At 37.6% G+C, this 26911-nt stretch overlaps 1 protein-coding gene across 2 annotated transcripts; it reads left to right on the top strand.

Annotated features, from left to right (window-relative positions):
- The first annotated feature begins 329 nt into the window (after nt 1-329).
- Nucleotides 330-26646, top strand: LOC129718096 (uncharacterized). Of its 2 annotated transcripts, none has more exons than XM_055668516.1 (4): nt 330-696; nt 24166-24262; nt 25663-25973; nt 26040-26646. In XM_055668516.1, exons 2-4 carry the CDS (start codon nt 24175-24177, stop codon nt 26139-26141), a joined length of 501 nt encoding a protein of 166 aa, XP_055524491.1. In that variant the 5' UTR covers nt 330-696; nt 24166-24174; the 3' UTR covers nt 26142-26646. The 2 variants fall into 2 exon arrangements, with proteins under 2 accessions (XP_055524491.1, XP_055524490.1); XM_055668515.1 differs by having other exon boundaries at nt 330-700.
- Nucleotides 26647-26911: the final 265 nt, after the last annotated feature.

The following is a 26911-nucleotide window of genomic DNA, read 5'->3' as shown; positions in this document are numbered from 1 at the left end:
TGGGACTATTTTGGTGTTCTTCAACCAGACACAGGAAAAGCTCGATTTTAAACTTCCAATTTCTCTCCACTAGATCCGCCTTTTACAGTGTACAATATGAAACAGCAGCTGTATGATACCAACACTGCTTCTGCTGCTGCTGCCGTTATCGGCGCTGGCTTTTGAACCTTCCAACAGCAACAAGAATTTACTACCCCATCATGGCTATCCTTGCTGCTTCTTATGTGGTCTCCTCGCGCCGCCACGCGCCCTCAAAACGAACGGAACACGAGCAGTGCAGCAGCAGCAGCCGCAGCAGCAACGCGGCGCACTGATATAAAAGGTACAACATTGTCTTCAGGTTCAACCATTTGTTGCTCCGACGTGCTCCCAATCAGAGCTTCAGAACTTTTAGTGGCTTACGACTAAACTTTGGTGAGGTGTTCTGCTATCGGAAGCGCCGCGACGGACGGACATCGCGTGTTGAGTTTGATTTATTAAGATTCTGTGCCGTGGTGTTGGCAAGTGTTTCCGGTGAGAAGAAGCTAGTGACGGTAGTTATAAAAGAGTTCATTATTGGCCCGATAAGTGTCCCGCTTTACCGTCCGATGGTTGTCGATTGGAAGCTGCAATTGTAAGGCAGAACAGAAACCGGCGGGAATAAAGGATTACCGCTCTTTATAGCACAAAAGCCCTTGGTAGAACAGACCGAATTATGTATGTAAGTCAGAGCATTTCATTAACAATTAATATTCTCATAGAATCATAACGCTGCCCTGGTGAATTTCCCTCGTTGACCATTCCATTAGGTGTGCATGATTAAATAGAGTCCACGTGGGACCTGACGGACGTATGACCGAGACTAAATTGAGTTTAACGGAAGAAAATGAGAAATTTTGCCCCCGCAGGGAGATTCGCTGCAATCAGGATGCATATCAGGTTGTGCATTTAGAGTTTGTGAGGTTCACCGCGAACGTATATTATTCACTCAGCAGCTGAACAATTTTGGAGATTTTCTAGTTAATTATAGTTCGAAAAACAGTTAAAAGTTTAGTGACGGCTATTAAGTTAATTTACACTAGCTTGAAATCACAGAAATGAAAGTTGGTCATGCACAGAATTTTTTGAACTGGAAGTGGTTTTAGCTAAATTTCAAATTTTCTTACAAGAGCAATTTCTAGTTTTAATATTTGCAAAATAATGTTTGGTTCATTTTAAAGAATTGGTCACTTCTACCCGGGCAGGAGAGCATAACAAAATTATAATTCATCAATAACATATTTAGCTATGAGAACTTATCGTGTTATTCGAAAGATGTTCACGTTTCATACATGGATATGAAAATATCATAAAACTTTGATATCATATCTCGCTATGCCTTTAATAAGATATTTGAGTTGCTTTTAAAATATCTCATTAAAAGTAATTTTTCAAGTGTAAATTGTTCGTTATTGATTATTTATAATATATTATGTTTGCATTTAGTGTTCGATAACTTGAAAATATTTGAATCGGTCATTTTTGTGATTTTTAATGCAAATTATTGGTTTGATATTGAAATATCAAGCTTTGCTATTCATATAGTTTTGGAGGAACAATATTTTGATATTATTTTTTGATATTTTACCAACTTTGTAAACCATATTAAGATCACAATGAGGTGTATTTCCAATATCTGGTTATGATATTATGATGATAATTTCTCCTGCTCGGGTGAACCTGAACATTCTTTTTAAGTTTGATAGTGTTAGCTCCTCAATAATTTTTCTCTATTTTTCCAGAGTAATACTATTTTGTTGATTGCCGCTCCTTTTTTTACCTATTTTGACTCTTGGTGCTATATAGATTTTCATTGGAATCATTTTTCGACATTTTTTGATACATTGTTCAACATCCCAATATTTCATGACATTAGCGTTTCCAAAACATATTTAGTTGTTCTTATTACAGTCCTTAAAGTTATAATTGATTTTTTGTATCAAAAAAATTCCTTGAATTTTTCAATATTATACAATATTATACAATATCAATACAGTAATCACCCGATTATATCTGTACCCGATTTTATCTGCCCCCGATTTTATCTGTCCCCGATTTTATCACATTTTTCACCCGATTTTATCATCATAAAACATTTCATTAAAAAATGTCAGGGGGAACTGATTTTCTGTTACGCTTCAATATTTGAGATATTTTTCATAATTCTGTGCAGTTGTGGATGCAGTTTACATTAAAAATTCAACCGATGCACAAAGTTACATTTTGCTGTTATCGTGCGAATAATTGAATAGTGATACAAATGTTTATTATAACCGTATAATATGTTAGGAGAAGTTTCAAAATATTTAAAAACGCATCTTTTGATGTAGAAGGCTGGGTGATCAATCCTCCTAAAAGTGAGATAAAATATTTACTTTTTCATTAGATAAAGATAGATGCTTGGTGTCTTAGGCAAAGTATTAGGTGATCTCAAAACAAGAAACTTTACAGAAGACATCATGTTTCTATCTCTTACATATTGCAAGCAACATAAAGTTTTCTATGAGAAGGCCTTAAAAATCGTTATTTACATTTTAAGATTTTTCTGGTTGCAATATGTGAGAGATATCAGCATGCTGTCTTCGGCAAAGTTTAGTGTTGTGAGAACATCTAATATTTTGCTTATGGTACTGCGCTACAAAAAAGCAAGTTATTCATTTTACCAATTCAAACAAAAACCTGAACGAATAAAAAACTTAATTGTAATTTATTTGCAACTTTACATCGATTTTTTTAGGTTTTTTATTTTTTTTTAGGTTTGTTCAGAAAAGTTTTTGGCAACTGAGTTATCTATCTAAAAAATGTTTTACAAAAATAGTGATGATCGATTTTTTTTTGTCACTTTTTGTTTTTGAAATTTTTTTTTCAGTACAGAATCTCAAATTGAATTTTTTATATATTTTTTATAAAAGCTCAAACTGTCTGAGCTTTTATAAAAAATATATAAAAAATTCAATTTGAGATCCTGTACTGAAAAAAAAATTTTAAAAACAAAAAGTGAAATTCATCCCTTGAAAAAAAAAAACAACTGCAGCTTTTTTCATATGTTTGTACAGATAAATTTTCCAAAAGAAATTAAAATCGCTGATTTTACGTATTTAGCTATTGATTTAACATCTTCAATAAAAAAAATAAATTAAAACTTTCCCGATTTTATCACTTTCCCTATTTTATCACGCCAAAAATCATCAGGGTGAGATATAATCGGGTGATCACTGTATTATCAATATATACTCAATAGAGGAAAACATTGAAATCTTACTTTAACAACTATTCAAGTATCTTTCCCCGTGAATAAAAGAAAACTATATTAACTTTCGAAGGACTATGCCAATTAAATTAAGTGACTTGCAAAAAAAATATTGCGAATCAAAGTGCTTCCAAACGGCGGTATTATGGAACTGTTTAAAATTGATAAAAAATATTATCCTACTTCAAGTGACTCTAGAAATTTCTAACGAACAGTGCTGAGAATTTAGTTTTTTTTTTTTTTTTTAAGGGGGGATTTGTTAGTAGCTTAAGTATTTATGATAAATATTAGTAATTAATGAGTATGTGTGCCCAATCACAAATGGTGACTTCTCAACACTGTTAGAAATTTGTAATTTTAATTGTTAGGATTTGTTTGCTTTCGCAATTAGGACTTATCATTCGTAGGGATTTAAACCTACTTGTCAGAAAAGGGGAAGTAAACTTACAACTAACTTAATTGCTAACTTATTGGCTATAAAGAGAGCTTATCGTAGCAATTGAGGATTGCAACGATTTTTGTCGAAAATTGTTAATAATTTTATTTGACATAGCTTCTAATGGTTCAACACCAGTAAGTCTATGTAATTCGAGTGTACCAAACCAAGGAGGACGCTTCAAAATCATTTTCAGAATTTTATTCTGAATCCTTTGGAGCGTTTTCTTCCTTGTTGAACAGCAACTTGACCAGATCGGTACAGCATAAAGCATTGCTGGTCTAAAAATTTGTTTGTAAATCAAAAGTTTGTTCTTTAAACAAAGTTTAGAATTCCTGTTAATGAGAGGATATAAACATCTCGTATATTTGATGCACTTGGCTTGTATACTCTAAATGTGCTCTTTGAAAATAAGTTTTTTATCATAAATTAGTCCCAAGTACTTAACCTTGTCGGACCAACTTAAAATAATCCCATTCATCTTGACAACGTGATTATTGTTTGGCTTGAGGAAAGAAGCCCTAGGCTTATGCGGAAAAATTATCATTTGAGTTTTAGAAGCATTGGGAGAGATTTTCCACTTTTGCAAGTAGGAAGAAAAAATATCTAAACTTTTCTGCAATCGACTGCATATGACACGAAGACTTTTTCCTTTTACGGAAATGCTTGTGTCATCGCAGAACAATGACTTTTTGCATCCTGGAGGCAAATCAGGAAGATCTGAAGTGAATATGTTGTACAGGACTGGACCCAAGACTGAACCTTGAGGCACACCTGCTCTGACAGGAAATCTATCAGATTTTGAATTCTGATAGACAACCTGCAGAGCTCGATCAGTAAGATAATTTTTTAAAATTTTGATTAGGAAAATTGGAAAATTAAAAGTTTGCAATTTCGCAATCAAACCTTTATGCCAAACACTGTCGAATGCTTTTTCTATGTCTAAAAGAGCAGCTCCAGTGGAATAACCTTCAGATTTGTTAGCTCGTATCATATTAGTAACTCTGAGCAATTGATGAGTTGTGGAATGCCCATGGCGAAATCCAAACTGTTCATTTGCAAAAATTGAATTTTCGTTGATGTGTGACATCATTCTGTTAAGAATAATTCTCTCAAACAGTTTACTTATTGAAGAAAGCAAACTGATTGGTCGATAACTTGAAACTTCAGCTGGGTTCTTTTCCCGTTTTCAAAATGGGAGTAATTTTTGCATTTTTCCATAATTTGGGAAAATATGCAATTTTAAAGCAGCAATTGAAAATTTTCACTAAAAATTCCATTGTGCTCTCAGGGAGATGTTTGATTAGTATATTAAAGATTCCATCGTCACCAGGTGCTTTCATATTTTTGAAATTTTTAATAATTGATTTAATCTCATTTAAGTTAGTTTCAATTATTTCTGCAGGTAAAAAATTCTGGGAAGAAATTAAATCAAATTGACGTGTGACTTCATTTTCAATTGGACTCACAAAATTCAAATTTGAGTTATGAACACTCTCAAACTGCTGAGCAAGTCTTTGAGCCTTTTGTTCACTGGATACAAGAAAACGTTCACCATCTTTTAAAACTGGAATAGGCTTTGAAGGTTTCTTAAGAATCTTCGACAGCTTCCAAAATGGTTTTGAATATGGTTTCAATTTTTCAACTTTAGTCTCAAAATTTTGATTTCTCAGAAGAGTAAATCTATGCTTAATCTCTTTCTGTAAATCTTTATAAATAGTTTTAAAAACAGGGTCACGAGAACGTTGATATTGACGTCTGCGGACATTTTTCAAACGAATTAGAAGTTGAAGATTTTCGTCAATTATTGATGAATCAAATTTCACTTGAGCCTTTGGAACAGAATAATTCCTGGCATCAACAATTGTACATTTTAATGCTTCCAAAGCGGAATCAATATTCACTTCGTTTTGCAAATCAAGCTCATTATTGAAATTTCTCTCAATATGAGTTTTGTATCTTTCCCAATTAGCCTTGTTATAATTAAAAACAGAGCTCATAGGGTTTAAAACTGATTCATGGGATAAAGAAAAAGTTATTGGAAGATGGTCAGAATCAAAGTCAGCATGTGTGATCAAATCACTACATACATGACTTTGATCTGTTAGCACCAAATCAATTGTTGAAGGGTTTCTTACAGAAGAAAAGCATGTAGGACTATTCGGAGACAAAATAGAATAGTATCCTGAAGAACAATCATTGAATAAAATTTTGCCATTGGAATTACTTTGAGAATTATTCCATGAACGATGTTTAGCGTTAAAATCGCCGATTATGAAAAATTTCGAACGATTTCTGGTGAGTTTTTGTAAATCACCTTTAAAATAATTTTTGAGCTCGCGTGTGCATTGAAATGGTAAATATGCTGCGGCAATAAATAAAATCCCAAGCTCAGTTTGAACTTCAATTCCCAAAGTTTCAATAACTTTCGTCTCAAGATGAGGAAGAGCACGATGTTTGATTCGGCGATGAATAACAATTGCAACTCCACCGCCGGAACCCTGAATCCTATCATATCTATGAACCACGTAATTGGGATCATATTTTAATTTTATGTTAGGTTTCAAAAATGTTTCAGTAATAATTGCAATATGCACATTATTTACTGTAAAAAAATTAAAAAGCTCATTCTCATTGGCCTTTAATGAGCGAGCATTCCAATTTAATATTTTAATTGTTTTATTTAAAATCATTGGTAAATTTTAAATTAGAAACAATTTTAATAGTAAAATTTGTGCCTATTTGAATGGCTTTAAACATTGATTTTGCCTGCAACATGGCGTTCATAAGATCGAACATTGCCTGTTGCAAAAAAAGAAAGTTTACCTGCCGTAATAGGCCCCAGGCAGTTGACATTAGAAAAAATATTTTCGGTAGCAATATTAGCTGGAGTTATAGGTGTACAATTATTTTCTAGCGTGTTTTGCTTACCCATATTAACGGTCATTTTCGAACTACCAACACTAGGCGGTATAATGTTCGAACTACCTGTAACCTGTGCATAAGTTAAACGGGTATGCAAAGGAGTAGGTAAACTATGCGTCACTGGTACGCTTGGAGAATTTTGTTTTGAAGTTGGTTTTAATTGAGAAATTGAATTTTGTTTACCTTGCCTTGCCTTAACAATTGCTAAACGGACTGGGCATTGATAAAAATTTGACATATGGTTGCCGTTACAATTCGCACAGCGAAAATTTTTACTCTCTTTCACAGGACATGTGTCCTTTTTGTGAGAAGAGTCTCCACAATTAAGACATTTTTGGTCCATGTTACAGAATTTGGAACCATGGCCATAACGTTGGCAAGTACGGCATTGGGTGATATGCTTTTCACCTCCGTCATACTTCCTATAAATTTCCCACTTTACACGCACATTATACAAAGCATGTGCTTTTTCAAAAAATTTTAAGTTGTTAACCTCATTGCGGTTAAAATGAATTAAATAATTAGCAAGGGAAATTCCAGTGCGCTGACTGTTTTCGCCTCGTGATTGTTGTTTCATTAGAATTACTTGGGTAGAGGCTATGCCAAGTAATTCTGTTAAAGTAAGTTTGATCTCATCAACGGTTTGATCGTTGGTGAGACCTTTCAAGACAACCTTGAACGGCTTGGCGTTCTTGGTGTCATATGTAAAAAATTTGTACATCTTGTCAGTTAAATACTGAACAAGACGATCACGACCCTTTACTGAGTCGGCGGCATTCACCTCTACGGCCAATTTGATAGGTAACTTTAACGTCAGAAACAAACGTTGAAAGTTCCTTTTTGAATATATTAAATTCAGAAGAAATAGTTACCACAATATGTGGAACTTTCTTCTTTTTTAAAGATTTTATATTTTGTATAGTTTCATTATTAATAACTTCCATTTCACCAGCTTCTTGCTCAGGCAAAATATCAAAAGGATTGTCACTACAGACACTCGAAGTGTCAGAAAGAGATGCCTCTCTTTTCCTCCCCGCAGCGATGCGAGGCTTCTTTTTCGGTCCAGCCATTTCAGGTGATACGAAAAAAGTTAAAACAAATGTTAAATTCAAAAGTAGGTAGTCTTTAGAAAGACTGATGGGAAATAACTTTCAGGTAGTCTTTTAAAGACACACTGATAAAACACAAACTTTGAAGCTATAGGCAGTCAAAGACCAGTCAGTATTCAGACGATTTGCCTATCTATCTCTTAGCGATTACGTTGATGTGTTCGGAGTTTAATGAAAGCCGATTTCTAGATTCTCTTGGTTTCCATGTACAATAGCACTTAATTGCAACAACAAAATAACTAACATGTTTAACCTTCAAGATGGGCGGGGGCCTAGTGTGGTTGGTAACGTCTCCGCCAACCACGCTCGACGCCTGGGTTCGAATCCCACCGCCGACATAGGTGTCGATGGTTGTGAGGTAGCGTGATCCACTCACAACCAACCCACTGGTCTAGATTCAATCCTAGCCGACACCGGGAGATTTTCTGAGGCGAAAAATCTCTGGGATCACGCCTTCCATCGCATAAGGAAGTAAAGCCGTTGGCGCCGGTCCGTTAATAAACGGGGGGTCGTGAGTTAGGGTCCAGGGTGTGGAGTCGCCTCCCTGGGCGTTGGTGATTGGCCACAACAGTGGCGGAACTAGACCGACGGAAAATGAGCGAGAATAAAAAAAAACCTTCAAGACCAATGAATAAATTCATGTTTTGTTGATTTTTTAGTGCACGAAGTTATATCATAGTGTTCGAATTTGATGCAATGCGGTATACCGTGCAAGGGTTTGAACGGGTCTTGGAACAAAACATTTGAAAAACCCGTTGAAAAAATATAAAATTTTGAGATCATTCGTACTTTGTATGACAAACAAGCCCTTCCATCATCTGAAACCCCCGTTCCTGGATTGCGACAAGGGTTACCACATTTATATTTGTATTTTTCTTTGAAAATATCTGTATATCTGTATCTCGGGCCAAAAAATCTGTATTAAAAACCTGTACTCAAACTGTTGGATGAAAACATTTTTGCTCGCAGAATATATTTAAACAAATTCATCTTTCTCTACGCGATGTTTATACATGTTTTTTAATCTATTTTTAAAAATTTTCGTTAATTTAATATTAGTATCTCCTCCTTGGCCTGCAACGTAGCATTCAGCTATTAAAATTGAGATCATTAGCTTAGAGGCCATGCAATTTCTGGTTTTAACTAAATATTAAAAGTATACGTTCTAAATAAGCAGAAAAGTGTGAATTTATTAAAATACTACAAGGTATACAGCCCTAGTAATGTATATATTATATGCTGCGATAAACTGTTCATAGACAACACTAACGATTATATCTGATGGTCGTTATTGTAAAACTAACGATTTATGCATGCATTTTACACTAGTAGTAGTTGCGAAAATTCTCATAACTCTTATCTTCAAGCATCTATAGTTCTGAAAAGAACCGATTCCATAATCTTCAGTTAGAAATTCGTGCAACAGAACGCTGATGATCGCACCATCGGTAGCATTGAATATTTTGCTTGACCGCGCATAATAAAGTTTGCTCTCCGCTGTGCCCTCCAGCAAATGTGCCAGCTAAATATTCTGCAGCGTACGATGGTAACTGTTGCTGCCGTATGCAAAATAAAGGTAACATGTTCCGCAGTGCCTGGAAGATGACTCGTATGCAGCTCTCGTTTCTCAATGTCGCGTACCTCTAACAGCTATACTCCACTTGCTATTGTGTGACAAACTAGACTGAAGCTGAATTTTCTACACGCAGTCTTTTGTTTAGAGTTCAGCGAAGATTTTTGCCATGAGGGCGTGGCCACGCAGTTCTGAGAAAGACAAACGGAACAAAACATTTTTTTGAATCAAAATATGTGGAATTTATTCCGTCCATGTTATTGTTATCCGTGCTCGGGAAGCAAGCCAATAGCGAGGGGAATGTATGGGAGAGCATGACCTTGGAACTTTTCACTTTTTTCACCATTAAGCAGTAAAGCAACAATGTTAAACATTATATCAAAACACATTACACATTTTATCTATCCACCGACATATAAATGACTAAGATGCATTAAGTCGTTCGCTTGCTATAATCGTTTGAAATCTGACGCAACATTTGCCATTGCCAGTTTCATTTTCAATTTCACAAAATGTAATCTAGTATAGAAAACAAAGACGTAGTCCTACGTCAGAAAAATCTCACAAGTGATCTGTAACGGAAACTTGAAATTACCATTCCGCCTATAGTGGTGTTTAACAACTCAGACCAAGTTAAGTCATTTGTTTCAATGAATCTTTCGGTCAAAAAGTTTTTTCAAGCGTGCGAAATTCGTTAGATAGCTTTTATCAGCCACTTACTGTTACAAATTTGGGAAATTGTCGCATCAAGTCGTTTAAATTTTCCAAATTCACGAACGATTTAAGATTACTTAAAGCTGCCGTTTTTACAACAGGATCGGTGGAATCGCATCTCTTTGCAATTTGTTTTACGGACTTTGCATAGAAATCCCGACAAATATTTCGAAACGTTTATTTTCGCGCTTCGTTCAAGTCACATTCCACTTCTTCTGCATCGATACCAACATAATCCTAATGTTGTTTTTTTGCAATACTTTGAAAGTCCTTTAATCGAATTCTACCTTTGAAATTGATTTCAGTTCGTCGGTATAACAAAAAAATATGTAAAACCTGTATTTTTGGCAATATTCCTTAATTCTGTAATACGGATTCTGTATTGCTTTTTCAGTTCAAAAATCTGTAAGATATAGAAAAATCTGTATATGTGGCATCCCTGATTGCGGCCGTGTTTTCCTACAAGAAGCACAATATAAGCCAGAAGTTCCACAAGGCAACAGTTTGGGCCCACTACTTTTCTCAATCTTCATCAACGATGCTACTTTACTGTTACCTCCCTGTCGACTGTTTCATGCTGATACAATAGCAAACCACCGTCTGCTCTATGTAGACCATATAAAAGATCTTGGAGTCTTTTGGGATAGCTAAAAACCTATAAAAAATATTTCGAAAGCATTAATGCTTTCCCATATGGGTAACTGGGATTTACACTTATATTTATATTAGAGGTCATTTTTTTAGTATGAAGTCTTTTTCCATTCAGATTGGTCACACAAAATGGAACTGACGCTATTCCGCTGAATTGCCAAAAAATTGGAAACTTTTTCTCTAGTTCCCATTATCAAGTCTGTTTTTTTTTAACTACCAACGCTACAGAAATGTAGGAATATTTCACTTAATTTCTAAAACCCAATAGTTATTTTTCGAATGTTTTTGAGGAAACAGTGGAAAGTACCTGACGAACATGGACGTACATATCAGGAAGAAGCAGTCCTGTCCACTGGTCTCAGAGCTGCAGGCAATGATGCAGCGGAATAAGTCGATTTTCCTGGATAATCACGACGAGGCGGTGGTGATTGACGACTAGTCCTATCTCACCCTGGATGGCAACGACTGGCAGGGCACTTCCCCCAAGAAAGAAGTGTGCACCGCGGTGAAGTTCATTTCACATACCCAGTTCTTCAAAATGGCGACTTTCGGTTTCTCGAAATTCCATCCAACACAGGCCTTTCCATAGTTGGGAAATAATCCCAGACACCATTCTGAAGATGGCAACCTCCGGTTCTTTGAATACAGCCTGAAGTGACCGAAATCTGTTGGTAAATATGATAGATTGTCTATTACAACTGTACCTCAAAGAAGTATAGTAGGCCCAATCTTTCATAATATGGCGTATATGGCAGAACACACAATATGTATTTTGGATGAATATTAGTTTTCTCGTAAGCTAACGTAGAAGCAACAAACCAGGCGAGCAATTACTCTGCGGCCTTTTGATGCACTTTTGAACTGGCTATGGGCACCAACATGCACAGGAATGGTTAAAAAGCATTGATCTTTAATTTTTTCCCAGTTTTACCTCTGGGGCAATTGTTTTGCTTATGTCGACCAGTGTTATTCGTGGAAATAAAATCACCATTAATTTTCTCCAATATCATCAGTGAAAATGAATTCTGGTATAGATTTTTGGACTAAAGTTATTGGAATTAACTGAATAATTGTAGACAGGAATCAACGAAAAATGTTGATATGCTTATCAACGGGGATTCGACTGGAATGTAATACTAATTTCGATTTTGTTTCGGGTTAGCAGTCTGAATAAACACCGCTGATTTTTTTAGGAGCAACTCCGTAAAAAATGTACCTATTTCAATTTTTACGTTTGTAAAAGCAATAAGTGTTGTGTCCGTTAGCGCGTCGTGTTTTTATGTGATTAATGCAGTTCTTACGTTAGCACTAAATCGAAAAATGAGTGCTATTTCAATGTATATTTTAATTATACTTTTTTATTTCGTCGAAACCTTGCACAGTTATGGGATAAATATGTGTTCTAATAAAAGGTTTATATAAAGAGGGTATTGATGGGTGTGAATATTTTTAAAGCCAGAACGGTTTGTTCGATTATTGTGGCGTCTTCGGCAAAAGAGTAGATAATAAATTCGTCTTTCTGTAGAAATATACTTACTTTACTTTGTTGGCTAACGGACCGTTCACCGGTCCAGGGCCGAACGAATTAGAGATGTCCAGCTTCTTCTGTCTTGAGCAGTCGTTCTCCAGTCTCCTCGTCAGTGCTGATAAAAGTCATTTTCCCCAGCAAAATTCTTCGAAAATTACAGCCAATCATTTTCAATTTTCACTTCCAATGATCGCAGCACTCTTTCAGATACACTAGATTTTCGTCCTAGTAACGTGCTGTTATACTCAGATGAAATAGATCGCGCGCATCGTTCATGGTTACGGAATTAAATTTGACGACAAATCCAACCAAATGATCTTCACTTCAAAGCGAAAAAGAAAAACAAACAGTCTACTCAACCAAAATAAACCTCACCGAAACACTTTTTCATTGACACTGACCGATGCCTTGACAATCTTCGTTAACTGATAAACTGATTTTGTTGTCTTGCTTTCATCGCATGAAATATAATGAGGTGTTTTGACAGTTCACTTCCATGCAAAAAGCGGGAAGGGAGAACTCTGAAAAGATTGTAAAAAAATAACGTTTCTGGATGCTTTTTTTCACTTTCACTCAAGACTGTCAACAAATATCAACCCTGCTCCTCGTACACCAGCAGATCGTGCATCTTTTTCCACCACACGCATCCACCGCGTGTGAGGCCTACCATGGAGTCGATGGCATCTTACTGGATCTTACTGGCATTCTGGCTACATGTCCAGCCCACTGAAGTCTGCCCCGCTGTGTTATTTTCACTGTGTCAGCATGTTTGTATACCTGGTACAACTCGTGATTCACGCTTCCTGCCAGCTACCATGTACTTCGTTTCGGCAGAGCTACGTCAAAAAATTGCTTTGTCCGCCATTACTGATTTTTCTTTCGCGTACCCCCTGAAGGCTTTCGCGTACCCCTAGGGGTACGCGTACCCCAGGTTGTGAACCGCTGTCTTAGAAAATTATAGCAATCACTGGCAAAACCGAAAATATAAAAGTGCTCCAAAGAGCCGAATGGCATATATCACTCGACTCAGTTCGACGAGCTGAGCATTCTATGTATGTGTGTGTATGTGTGTATGTGTGTGTATGTATGTGCAGATTTTCATTCTTACTCACTTTCTCAGAGATTGCAGGACCGATTTTCATGAAATTAATTGCAAATGAAAGGCCTTGTTTTCCCATAACACCCTATTCAGTTTTATTGTAATCGGATTTTTATTTTAGAGGTTATGTATCAAAATGTAAAAATCATGAAACATCAATGTCTCAAAAACTACACAACCATTTTAAACAAAATTGGTTTCAAATGAACGGGCTACCTGAAATACCCTTAAATTTTGAATTTTATGAAGATTGAACTTGTGGTTCAAAAGTGTTTTAAAGACTGTTTAAACTCACTCATGTTTCTCAGAGATGGCTGAACCGATTTTCATACAATCAAAGTCAAATGGAAGGTCTAGTTGCCCCATAAGACCCTATTATTTGGTTTACAATCGGACTATTACTTTGCCTGTTATGTTTAAAAATGTGAAATCCAGCAAAGAAAAGGAACATATTCCGAAGACTACTTGGACTCACTCACTTCTCTCAGAGATGGCTGACCCGATTCCCACAAAATTAGTGTTAGATGAAAAGTCTAGCTATCTCATAATACCCTATTGAGTTTTACTGTAATCGAACTGTGACTTCGTTTGTAATGTACCGAAATGTGAGAATGACGAAGCTTCATTATCACAGAAACTACACAACCTTATTAGAAAATAACTAGTATCAAACGAACGAGTCATCTCTGAAACTTACAAATAAGAAACATAACAATTTGATATGTGGTTCAAAAGTTATGGAAGGAAAAGTAATTCGAAGATTATTTAAAATTATATCTGCTCTGATCAATATATGTGGCCTCAACATAATTTAAATGTGGTATCGGACTATTTGAACGTTCCCGGTATCGCTCGTGATTAAATTGTTCGAAATTAAGAGTCGTTTCTTTTATTTCAATATTTCTTAAGCACTAACATTACGTCAAATTTCATATTTCATCACAATTAGAACATCAATATATTAGAACCCAAAGAGTGAATATACCTTTATTAAATTTAAGCGTTCATGTAAATCTATTTTAACAAATAATAAGTTTGAATGCGAAAGGCTGGGTCTGACCGCTAGGTGGAATAATTTAGGTTTTTTATATAACGATGAACCACTTTAATACTCATAGCCAGGCAACGATATCTAGTTCAGATGTGATTGGAACTATCGATAAAAACTTTCTCCAGTATCATCGACAGTGATGATGAATTTTTATTTCGATTTCTGAACTAAAATTATTAGGTCATCACCAACGTTTTGATCAGGTGGTTGGGAGCTTCACTAGGGTCTATTTTGAAAATTTATTTCGTTACGCAAAACATAAAACATTTATGTCAGATTTTCTGTTTTATAAACCGAAATAAAGGCCCTGATGAAGATCCCAACCAGCGGTTCGAAACGTTGGCGATGATTTTATAAAAGTTCAGTGTTTTTTTATTGTGGTTTATCGCGTGATCCGCGAAGCTTGCACAAGTGGTCCGTGTCGTTTTTAATGAAACGGCAAGTAATAAACGACCCACTGCCGTTTCCAGAATTCGTCTACCATTCTACCATACCATATATAAAATATAAGGTGAAACTAGTTCTGTAAAGTATCTATGTAATAAAAAAAATATGTTCCTAAGATAAATAAACTCGCAAATAAATATTTGATTTATATATATATATATATATATATATATATATATATATATATATATATATATATATATATATATATATATATATATATATATATATATATATATACATATATATATATATATATATATATATATATATATATATATATATATATATATATATATATATATATATATATATATATATATATATATATATATATATATATATATATATAAGCTTAAATTCAAAATCGACATCAGAATCGACATACCTTTATTGCTCTTCAAGCTCGAAAAATACGGAACTGAAACAAAATTTTTGGAATGGCTGCAGTCATACTTATCAAATCGAACACAAATAGTCCGCATTCAAAATTCCTTTTCAAACCCAATAGACAAACTTCTGGGGTTACTCAAGGTTCTCACCTGGGCCCTCTTCTTTTTATATTATACGTAAATGACATTTCCTTTCTTCTTAAGTCAATACATGTGCTTGTATATGCTGACGACATGAAGCTCTTTATAGAAATAACCAATGCAGAAGACTTCGAAATATTCCAGAATGAAATTAATGTATTCTACACTTGGTGCAACAAAAGTCTATTACAACTCAACATTAAAAAATGTAATTCAATAGCCTTCAGCAGAAAAACAGTAACACCACCTGCAAACATTTTCTTAGGAAACCAATAAGTAGAAAAATGCAAAATCGTAAGGGGCCTAGACGTAGTCTTAGACTCCAAACTTACATTCATAGAACATTATAACACAATAATAAACAAAGCAAATAGTATGCTGGGCTTTATAAAACGCTTCGGTCACAATTTTCAAAACCCATATACAATCAAACTATTGTATATTACTTATCTTACTTTTTTTTGGCATCACTGCATCGTTGTGTTTACGTGATTTTATTGCTCAGTTTCGATAAAGTATTTTTACCGTTCTACCTTGCTGAAATATTAATTTGAACATTCGTGCGTTTAATTGATCAACCTGTGATCGTCAGTAGAGTGAAGTACAGTGTCATAGTGCGAGATTTTAGGATTTTCGATCTCCAGTGAATAGTGCTTCTTGCTGGCATTGCTATTGTTTGGCTAGAGTAGCAGCTTAGCATCGTCCGTTTTTGTTCGTTCTGCCTGCTTGAAGGCGACCTGATCCCCGCTAGTCATGGCAAAAATATGTAAAAAATGCAATGATGCAATTAATGGCATCGACTTTGTCACCTGCCGTGGATATTGTGGAGCAACGTTTCATATGAACAATTCGTGCTCAGGTGTCTCTCGTGCTCTGTCGAATTATTTTGCATCAAACAAGAAAAATCTGTATTGGATGTGTGATGAATGCGCAGATCTCTTTGAAAATTCACACTTTTGCATGATGTCTCGTCGAGCCGATGAAACTTCACCGCTCTCGTCGCTTACAAGCGCAATAGATGAACTGCGACAAGAAATTAAACAGCTTGCCCCCAAAACAACAACCGCATTAACACCAAACTGGCCTTTGCCAGGGATACGCCGAGCAAATAAGCGTCTGCGCGGTCTTGATGGATCAGCCCGGGCCGTCAGTGACTCTCAGGTAGGATCTAAACCTTTAGGGGAGAGCATCGTGTCTGTCCCTACTAGTAGTTACGCTGATGAGAAGCAAAAATTTTGGCTGTACCTATCTCGAATTCGCCCGGATGTCTCTGTCGATGCTGTTACATCTATGGTTAAGGCCAATCTGGAAATCACAACCGAACCTACAGTTGTTAAGCTGGTCCCCAGGGGAATGGACACAAGTACTATGAATTTTGTCTCCTTCAAAATTGGTATCGATCCCGCAGTAAAATCGAAAGCACTTGAATCGTCAACATGGCCAGAAGGATTATTGTTTCGTGAATTTGATGACTACGGTTCAATAAAATTTCGCAATCGTTCGGATTCGGAACATGGCACACCGCGTCAACAGCTCCCTGTGAGGACATAATCCACGCCCAACCGCCACCGAGGCGCAATGTTTTGAGCCTTAAGGAAGCCCCTTACCCCCCCGATGCAGTCGCGTCTATCGCAGCCAGCCCTCATCTTAGTCGTCTCGGTCCTGTTATCGGTTGGGGGAACGGGGTTTTCCGACCCGCCTCACCAGGCAAGTATTGTAATTCGTGTGAACAGATTTCGTTTCCTGATTTGATGATGAATTTTAGCAACCATGAACGAGTCAGCAGCGATCTTACTACCACCTTTAACGTGATGTCACCTACAACATCGGGACGCAATGTGCAAAGCTTTACGGAAGTCCCCCATTCGTCCGACCCAGTCGAGCCTCTTGCAGCCAGCGATCAACATAGCCGTCCCGATCCTGCGGTCGGAATGAGTGGTGGGATCTTCCAGGATGCCAGCTCCGGCAAGTATTCTACCGTTGACATTGATTTACTCTCTGAGGAGGCTTCATCTTCCAGTTGCGTTACTCTTCCACCATCTGCGCCATCTGCACGTGGTACGATGAAGGATGGTATATCGATTTGTTACCAAAACGTTCGTGGATTACGCACTAAAATCGACGAAGTGTTCATCGGTGTGGCTGAATCCGAATTTGACATCATCGTACTGACTGGAACATGGCTAGATGAGAAAATCTACTCAGCGCAATTGTTTGGCGGGAATTTTTCAGTATTTCGTTGTGACCGGAGTTCACAAAACAGCAACAAATCACGTGGCGGCGGCGTACTTATTGCTGTGTCAGCAAGATTGAGTGCATATACCGACCCTATTCCTATCTGTAACACGCTCGAGCAGATTTAGATCAGAGTGAAGCTACCGCATCAATCACAGAGTGTTGGCGTCATTTATCTGCATCCCAACCGCAGAGGTGACCAAATTTGCATCAGGGACCACATACGTTCAGTAGAAGCAATTACCTCCAACCTTAGTCTATGTGATCTGGTATTGTTATTTGGTGATTATAATCAATCAGGTTTAGTTTGGAGCTTCCCGATGAATGCGCCACCAACAGTTGACAGCTTGAAGTCTCGTATATCTGTTGCTTGTGCATCTCTCCTGGATGGTTTTAGTGAGCAGGGCTTCGTGCAGATCAATCATGTTACAAACAGAAATTCTCGCCTACTTGACTTAGTTTTGATCAATGAATGTACGTTCCCGGTTTGCTGCGTTCGGGAAGCTGCTGAGCCATTGACTTCACTTGACGCTGACCACCCCGCAATCCAATTACTGTTCAGCCCTCCGCACCCATTGAATTCGTTGAAACTCTGGACGAAAATAACCTGGATTTTGGTAGAGCTGATTTCGCGTCCCTCAGTGCGGAACTTATGCGTGTCGATTGGCGTCGCTTAGAGTTGTTCGAAAATGTTGACGATGCGGTCAATCACTTCACACATATTTTGAAACAACTGATATCAGACTCGGCACCTGTCCGCCAACCTCCTCGAAAGCCACCTTGGGGCAATGCACATTTGCGACGTTTGAAACGTCTGAGATCTTCTGCTTTACGTGCTTACAGTAGACTACGCTGCCCACTCTCTAAACAGCAGTTCAGCTTGGCTAGTAATAATTACCGCTCCTACAATCGTTTCTTGTACCGACGATATACCTTGCACAAGCAAGCAAGCCTTCGTAAAAACCCGAAACTGTTCTGGTCATTTGTGACTTCTAAGAAAAAAGAGGAAGGTTTACCAGTATGCATGTTCTTAAAAGACGAAGAGGCCAGCACATCGCGCGAAAAATGCGAACTTTTTGCTGCGCATTTCAAGGATACGTTTAATTCGGTCATTGCTTCAGACGCACAGATAAACGCTGCTATCGAAAACACTCCACGTGATCTCCTTCAGTTGAATATCTTCCACGTGACTGATCATCTAGTTGAAAAAGCTATAAAAAACTGAAATATTCGTGTTCTGCTGGACCTGACGGGATTCCCTCTTGCGTTCTCAAAAAATGCATGGCAGCGCTTATTCGACCTCTAGTTATTATACTGAATCTTTCCCTCCAGCAGAAAACACTTTCAACGATGTGGAAGAAATCGATAATGTTTCCAGTACACAAAAAAGGAGACAAACGAAATATCGAAAACTATCGCGAAATCACGTCACTGTGTGCTTGTTCGAAGGTGTTTGAAATCATCGTCCATGAAGCGTTGTTTGTTTGTAGCTCTCAATGCATTTCCGTGGATCAGCACGGCTTCTTTCCCAAAAGATCTGTAGCAACGAATTTGACTCAATTTGTCTCTTTTTGTTTGAGCCGTCTGGGTGACGGGGAACAAGTAGACGCTGTTTACACAGACCTGAAAGCTGCTTTCGATCGAGTCGACCACGGAATTCTACTGAGTAGGATAGAGAAACTTGGGGTTTCTGGTGATCTCGTAAAATGGATTAAATCATACCTGACGGACCGAGATCTCTGCGTGAAAATTGGTTCGGAAGAGTCAGAATATTTCACGAATCTTTCTGGCGTCCCACAAGGAAGCAATTTAGGTCCCCTGCTTTTCACTCTGTTCATTAACGAAGTTTCCTCTTTACTGCCACCTGGGTGTCGCCTATTTTACGCAGATGATGTAAAAATATTCGCGGTAATCAAAGCCTTATCCGACTGTCTGGAACTACAACGTTTGATCAACGAATTTGAGGCATGGTGCACGAAGAATCTGTTGACACTAAGTGTTCAGAAGTGTAACGTAATAACATTTCACCGCAAGCTGAATCCAGTCTTATTCGATTACACCATACTTAATCATACATTGCAACGGGTAGCTCACATTCGTGATTTAGGTGTAAAACTTGATCGTGCGCTAACATTTCGTCCACACTTTGATGAAATGATCTCAAAGGCTAATCGTCAGCTGGGATTTATTTTAATATTTCACGAATCTTTCTGGCGTCCCACAAGGAAGCAATTTAGGTCCCCTGCTTTTCACTCTGTTCATAAACGAAGTTTCCTCTTTACTGCCACCTGGGTGTCGCCTATTTTACGCAGATGATGTAAAAATATTCGTGGTAATCAAAGCCTTATCCGACTGTCTGGAACTACAACGTGCACGAAGAATCTGTTGACACTAAGTGTTCAGAAGTGCAACGTAATAACATTTCACCGCAAGCTGAATCCAGTCTTATTCGATTACACCATACTTAATCATACATTGCAACGGGTAGCTCACATTCGTGATCTAGGTGCAAAACTTGATTGTGCGCTAACATTTCGTCCACACTTTGATGAAATGATCTCAAAGGCTAATCGTCAGCTGGGATTTATTTTCAAGATAGCTAATGAGTTTCTGGATCCTTACTGCCTTCGATCGCTCTACTGTTCGCTAGTGCGCTCTAACCTCGAGTCTTGCTCGGTAGTCTGGTGCCCATCACAAGCAAACTGGATCGCTAGAATCGAGTCTGTCCAGAAAAAATTTCTTCGATACGCACTTCGCATGCTACCCTGGAACAACCCGTTAGACTTACCCTCGTATGAAACTCGATGTAAGCTACTAGGACTTGAAACACTCGAGCAGCGACGAACTACTGCTCAAGCCGTTTTTGTTGCTAAAATCCTTTCCGGACAAATTGACTGCCCTGCAATACTACAACAGATGAACCTTTACGCACCCGAGAGACCACTCCGCACAAAAGACTTCCTGTACCTCGAGCCAAGCAGAGTGAACTATGGGCTGTTTAATCCAATTCGATTTATGGCCGCACAATTCAATGCTGTCTACGAACTTTTCGACTTTGGGATTTCGATTGATGCCTTTAAACGACGACTCTCTTGTAGACGACAACTATTTTAAGATGTTTAGTGTAATTATGTTTGTAACTTAGATTTATTTTATCATTAAGACCATACATGTGTCAGATGACTTTACAAATAAATAATATTACATACGTCCGACAAATTCTGGAATATTGTAGCATTGTATGGAATCCACAATTGTCACACATGAAGAACGCATTGAATCTGTCAAAAAACAATTTCTTTTGTACGCGCTTCGTAAGCCAAATTGGACAGCATTTCCCTTACCATCATATGAAGCACGCTGCATGCTTATAGACATACAAGCACTAAAAGAACGCCGCGAACTTTCAATGCTTTATTTTATCAATGACATTATTTCTCAACTCATGCAATCTACTAAATTATTATCGCAACTGAATTTTTATGCACCAAGTCGTCAATTAAGAAATCGTAAAATATTTTCGGAAAGCTCTCACAGAACTAACTACTCAAAAAATGGCCCAATAAATCGCAAGATGCGTCACTATAATCAGCACTGCGAAAATATCGACATCACTATGGGCAGAAATCAAATCAAAAAAACGACTAACTACTGGAAATAATGTATAGAATATAAGAAAACATTGTATTATTATAACTGTAGTCTACATTTGCTTGACGAAATAAATAAACCTATAACACAGTGCAACAAAAATTGACTTTTTTTCTGCCTTGGCTTCTACATATATTTTTTAATGTATTTTTATACAAAACTAAATTTCCCCGAATTTAAACATATTTCAACTCAAGGGGCAACAATGGTGCCATTTTGAATTTTTGAGAAACCGGTAATTTTTGATGTTTTTTTCGACGCCATTTTGTTTTAAGACCAAATATCAAAATTTTAAGAGTTTGTCCACATTTTAGCATCTTTTTACCCATCTTTTGGAAAAAAAACAGATCTTAAATCGGACAAAAACTGAGCTCAAAACGGTGATTGGTTACAGAGTCCGCTTTGTCAAGCGGATGGTCGTGGGTTCGAATCTTAGTAGAACCAGGCCATCCGGTGTCAAAAAGGACTTAAACATGGGTTTATTCTCAGGCTCCCCACCAGTTACCATTTCTTTACGCTGAAATCTACAATACCTTTGCGTGACTTCCTCTTAACAAAAAATAAGTCCCTATTATCAACAAAACTGGCCAGAAGGACGCACGACGAAACTTCTCCAGGGAATTATAATTGGTGATATTTGGCAAGAGGAAAGAGTATCGGTATGGTAGAACAGAGTAAGCGTGTAAGGAAGAGTATCACATTACACACAAGCACTGATGAACGATAATAATAAACATGCCACTTCTCAATAGCGGTATTGCTATTAACGGAAGTGCGGGATACAGCAGACACCCGGGCATAACTCACAATAGATCTACGATTCTGGTCGCAGTGAGGGAGTTATAATAAATAATATCGATTATTTCTGAGCGTTAATGGTAATTCACTAATATCTTGAAGTGGTAGTCAAATTATATCTTATTTTTAGTAAAAAAGTCTCAGAAATCGAATGGTAGGTGTCTGATCTACGTAAAATGTCAGCAGATAAACCTATTTTTGTATTGTAGGGAAATTGGGGCAAAATCGACATTTTGCTGACATTTTACGTAGATCAGACACCTACCATTCGATTTCTGATACTTTTTTACTGAAGAAAGATAATCCCGTCGAACATTATTTTATAAAATATTGTCTGTTTTGGCTTACAGTAATGCAATTTGATTTTGTTCTACAAGCACCTTGTTGTTTATTAAACTTCGCAGAATTGTATCTACGTTTTTAGACACATAATTTGGTACATATTTGTAGCCAATGGGAAGTTTAGTCCTAATTTCAAATGAATATTTTAACTTCAGAATACAAACACTCTGTTTCTCTAATGTAGGTATTTTAAATACCGATTTCCAGATACCCATCGGATGGTATTAGAAATTTGATGCTACTAATCTCACAACAAAGATTTACAAAAAGTCAATGGCTTGGTATTTGTTTTAGTTTCTGAGAGTCCCTTTAAATTCTGAACACTCTCAAATTAATGAATAACTTGTTGATTTTTATTCATTCTCTAGTAAACTGTGATCACTCTTTTTGAGACCTTCTTCCTTTTCAAAAATCTTTGACCATTTCTTCCGGAAAAGAATCGCATGATCTATTGGTATCAATCGTATAAAAAGTTAAAGACCACTTTAGGGCCAAAATTTCAATAAAATTGAGAAATTTTTTTAAAAACAGCTTTAATTTCAGTTTGCAAACTTTATGCATCTTCTCAGTCAGATTATGATGTTTTTGTTTATCGAAAGATTCGACTAAAAACAATTTGCACCTCAGTGGAAATCTACTATCGCATCGAAGAAATGATGAAAGTTCTAAACGAAAAGTTCTAGGTGGAACTGGCTTCTAGAATTTTGGTTTCTCTCTCTTCTAAAGAGCGAGGATACCAAACTTATCACTGGAAATTTCTATATCATTAGGAATGGATGTTATCAAGAGCTTCTAGGAATACTGCGAAGACAACGTATGCATGTAAAACTTCAGTGAACCTCAATGATTCCGTAATCTGTGTGGGCGACAGTTCCCTTTTTGGCGCTGTTGCTCGGCGCTAACTGCCATCGTCGACATCAAAGCATTTTATCCAATTAACACCGCTTCCGTCCCACAGGATCGATTATAATTAAATAATTGCTGCACGCAGTGATTAGTCAAGTTAGCCGGCATCAAAGCTGACATTCCAAATTCAGCCCGATCAAACAACTCATCTCTGTGATAGCAGAGAACCACAAAATTTACTAATGCCGTACAGCAAGGGCGCTAATCTGAAATTCTAAGCAGTTCAAAATATGCCCCATTATCCCTAACTCAAAACTCACGAACCAGCGAACGTGGCGCAGAAGCTTACATCCCGCTGAAAGCTTCAAAGAGAACCACCTCCAGCAGTAAATTTGGTTTACTTCAATGGATTAGATAAACGACGATGATGTCGCCAAATCTGGCAGCCGAGCGGAGGATGTGACGTGTGTAAGTGACATTTTACGATTACATTACTTTCCCCCCATCCACCAGGGTGCTGCAGTACTTATACTTGTTGCGCAGCCTGGTTTTTGCGGTGATGAATAATTAATGGCGAATGCTTTTACGGGTATTACTTGTCACCATTAAGAAGCGGAGTGTGTATGTAGCCTAATTCTACTTCCGAATCACGTCAATCGGTTCACCCATCACTTCTGCTGCTGCAGCAACGGCACTGAAAGTGGCACACGCTGGCAGTGTATAATTCTCTTAAAACGCAAGTTTAATGGCCCTTCGGGGGACAATTTATTTTCGCTGCGCTGTAAATTTAATTAACCATCTCGGACTGCTAATGCTCACACTGGACACTTAAATGGTGGATGTGACAATTGTGACAATCGTAGTTAGCTTAGCGGGGAAACGATCCATAACCAAACGCTCTCATCAGAACGACACTTAGGAGACGCATGGTTACTGACGGTGTTTTTTTCTTTTTACAGAGCTTCCCCATGTATTCTAACAAAATGCCAAAACTGTCGGCGGTTTACATCAGCCTGGTTCTCGCGTTAATCCTCGTGCAGAACGCCAACGCAAAGCGTGAGTACCAGTGTCAAAAAAACCCTTTTTTCTCTTCCAGCGTCATTGGAAATAAACACGTAACGATGCGAATACGTTTAAATTGATGGTTAATTTTTTCTCTGCGGATCGTATTAATTGGCTATAAACGAAAGTTCACTGTATTCTTTTCCGTAGCGTTGGTGGAAAGCTTTCAAAGTTAATCCATTACGAAACGAAATTGCCAATTATTTGCACAGTTGAGGAATTAATTTTATTTAAAAAAATAAACAGCAATTTGTTTCGAGAACTCTGCACTGCAGAGCTAAGGGTGAAATCAAAATGCACTCTTTGTGCTGTTTTCCTTCAGTGCCCTTACTATGCACCACAAATAGATCATTTACGACACAAGCTGTACCTGCATCGTATAGTTCCGTATAATATAGTTTATTCCGTGACTCGCTTGTCGTCGGTTGCGGGGTCGCATCAATTGAATTTGTTGCGTTTTCTTTCAAATCACCGCATTGTGACAGGAAGCAGGGGAAACAGCATCCAACTTCCGCGCTCGCGATGGATGAGAGAGTGAAATGGCTGGCGAAGAATTGCATTGTCTTCGGTTCGGTTGTTGTTCGACTTGTAGCCTATGCAGCAGGGCCACGTCAAGTGTTATGCTCATTGGCGAATATTACTCGGGCAGTCACCACCGTGATTTACAGCCTCTTCGATTCTAGACTGAATCATACTGTTGGACATGGGGGGAAAAAGCGCATAAAAATTGTACAAGCGTGAACCACGTTAATTAGCTTACTGGATGACATTCGCGCAGGTAATAGAGTTGAGGGAAAAATTCTAAAATAATTAGAAGTTGTAACAAGATCGTAATTTTCAAAATTTGAACCTACGATTTGTTTTCCTCCTTCTAGATATTCAGAGAATGGAGAATTCTACCAATAAATAATAAAAATAAACGCATTCTACACTCAGGACGTTCAAACTACCATTCTACGCCATAGGCGTCTAAACTAAGAATGAATACATTTTTCATATAACATTGCTTCCCTCGAGCAATTCTACTTACTCGTTGGAGTGAAGATTTCATGTGTTTCCGGTTGGACGCCTGACTTTTATTTGCCACATCGAATTTAAGCAGAGCTGCAGCTCGTTTCATGCACGTGGTTGCTTTCCAAAAAAAATGAAAATAATTCGATCAATTTAGCTTCACAGCTCGTGCCATGATGCTCGGTAGCACGAGAACATACCTGGTGGGTATAAACAGGTCACAATAAGCTAGATGATAAACGACACCCCATCTTAACTGGCAAACTCTTTCCCCAGAAGAATTCGACCAGCGAATGTAGAAAGCTACTTACGCGTTATTGTTTCTCATTTGAAACTTCAGTGCATAGTTCTAATGAATTAAATTTTTTCTTACTTGCTCGCAGGAGGTTGCGCCGCCTTCGGTCACGCTTGCTACGGAGGACACGGTAAAAGATCTTCGGCGGTGCCAGAGGAGGGACTACTGTACGGGAGTGTAAATGACCGTTTAAAAACCGGCTTACCGCCGTTACCGTACCTGAGGCTGCCACTCATGGATCGTGGCAAGAGTTTGGAAGTCGCTCCCGAGCTGAGACCGGTCAGCGTTGAAGCAGGTTATAGAGCTGGGGACAGTGTTGACGTCAGTGATCAGCAAGAGGAACAGAACCGATTCGACAGAGGAGTCCGCTTTGCGATGCACGCTTTCCTTCGACAGTTGGTATGACATTTCTACCTAAATTATACAAAAAAGCAGAAAATCAACCATCATTTCCATTACTTACAGATGGACGAAAACAGAATAACGGCACAGAAACGACAGCAAGCGGAAATTGGGTTCCAGAATAGTGAGGCAGGCACGCAAGTGCTGAATGCCGAGCAAAAGTGAACGTTTCGTTGCAATCCTAAAAATTGAAACTGGCGGTTAGTAGAGTCCATGCTAGGATTAACCGAGGCGGAAAACTATGGAAAATCACTACCCAACTTGAGCAGCGAGTTTATTTTAGTTGTCGTTTAACGATAGTCCAATCTGGAAGCTTTCTATGCGTTGACTGAGAATATCATTTATTTCATCCCGTTTGTCGAGAGATTTTAGTTTAAATGCGAGGATTGTCGTTGCATAAAAATGATACAAAAGTGTTCGGGAAGGTAGAAGCGAGACTTATAATCAGTGGTAACAAAGCGACGACCGGCCACAAACATAACTACTAAATAGGCGACAGAAACTGTGTCAATATACGATAGTTGTTATTACTTTAAATATTAATTGATTGTAGTACCTATTACCAACTAAATAAGACATGCAAAACTGACGAAATAAAGCTCTAACAAATAAATAGTTGAATGGAACCTGTTGGGCTGGAACAGTTTGATTCAATTATTACAGAACGAAACTGACTTTGTTGAATTAGTATTGAAATTATTATCCATTCCTCTACCCCTTTGACGCAAAGAACAGATTGATCAAATAGGTTGCTGATGACAAAAATGCCCAGAACGATTTGACAAAAAAAAAAACACCGGCTAAAGCTTGCAGGAGAGTGAATTTACAACCCCATACATTGCAGAAAAGCTTAGCGCTTGCTTTCGAGGCTATTTGTATTGCATGCGAGGACCGTTACTTGTACGCAAGATTTGGTAGCTTTTGTACCACTTTGC

The sequence above is a fragment of the Wyeomyia smithii genome, chromosome 1 (genome assembly GCF_029784165.1).
Source record: "Wyeomyia smithii strain HCP4-BCI-WySm-NY-G18 chromosome 1, ASM2978416v1, whole genome shotgun sequence".
Classification (NCBI taxonomy): domain Eukaryota; kingdom Metazoa; phylum Arthropoda; class Insecta; order Diptera; family Culicidae; genus Wyeomyia; species Wyeomyia smithii.
The sequence above is the reverse complement of the archived record's forward strand: the minus strand, read 5'-3'. Positions and strand labels throughout refer to the sequence as shown.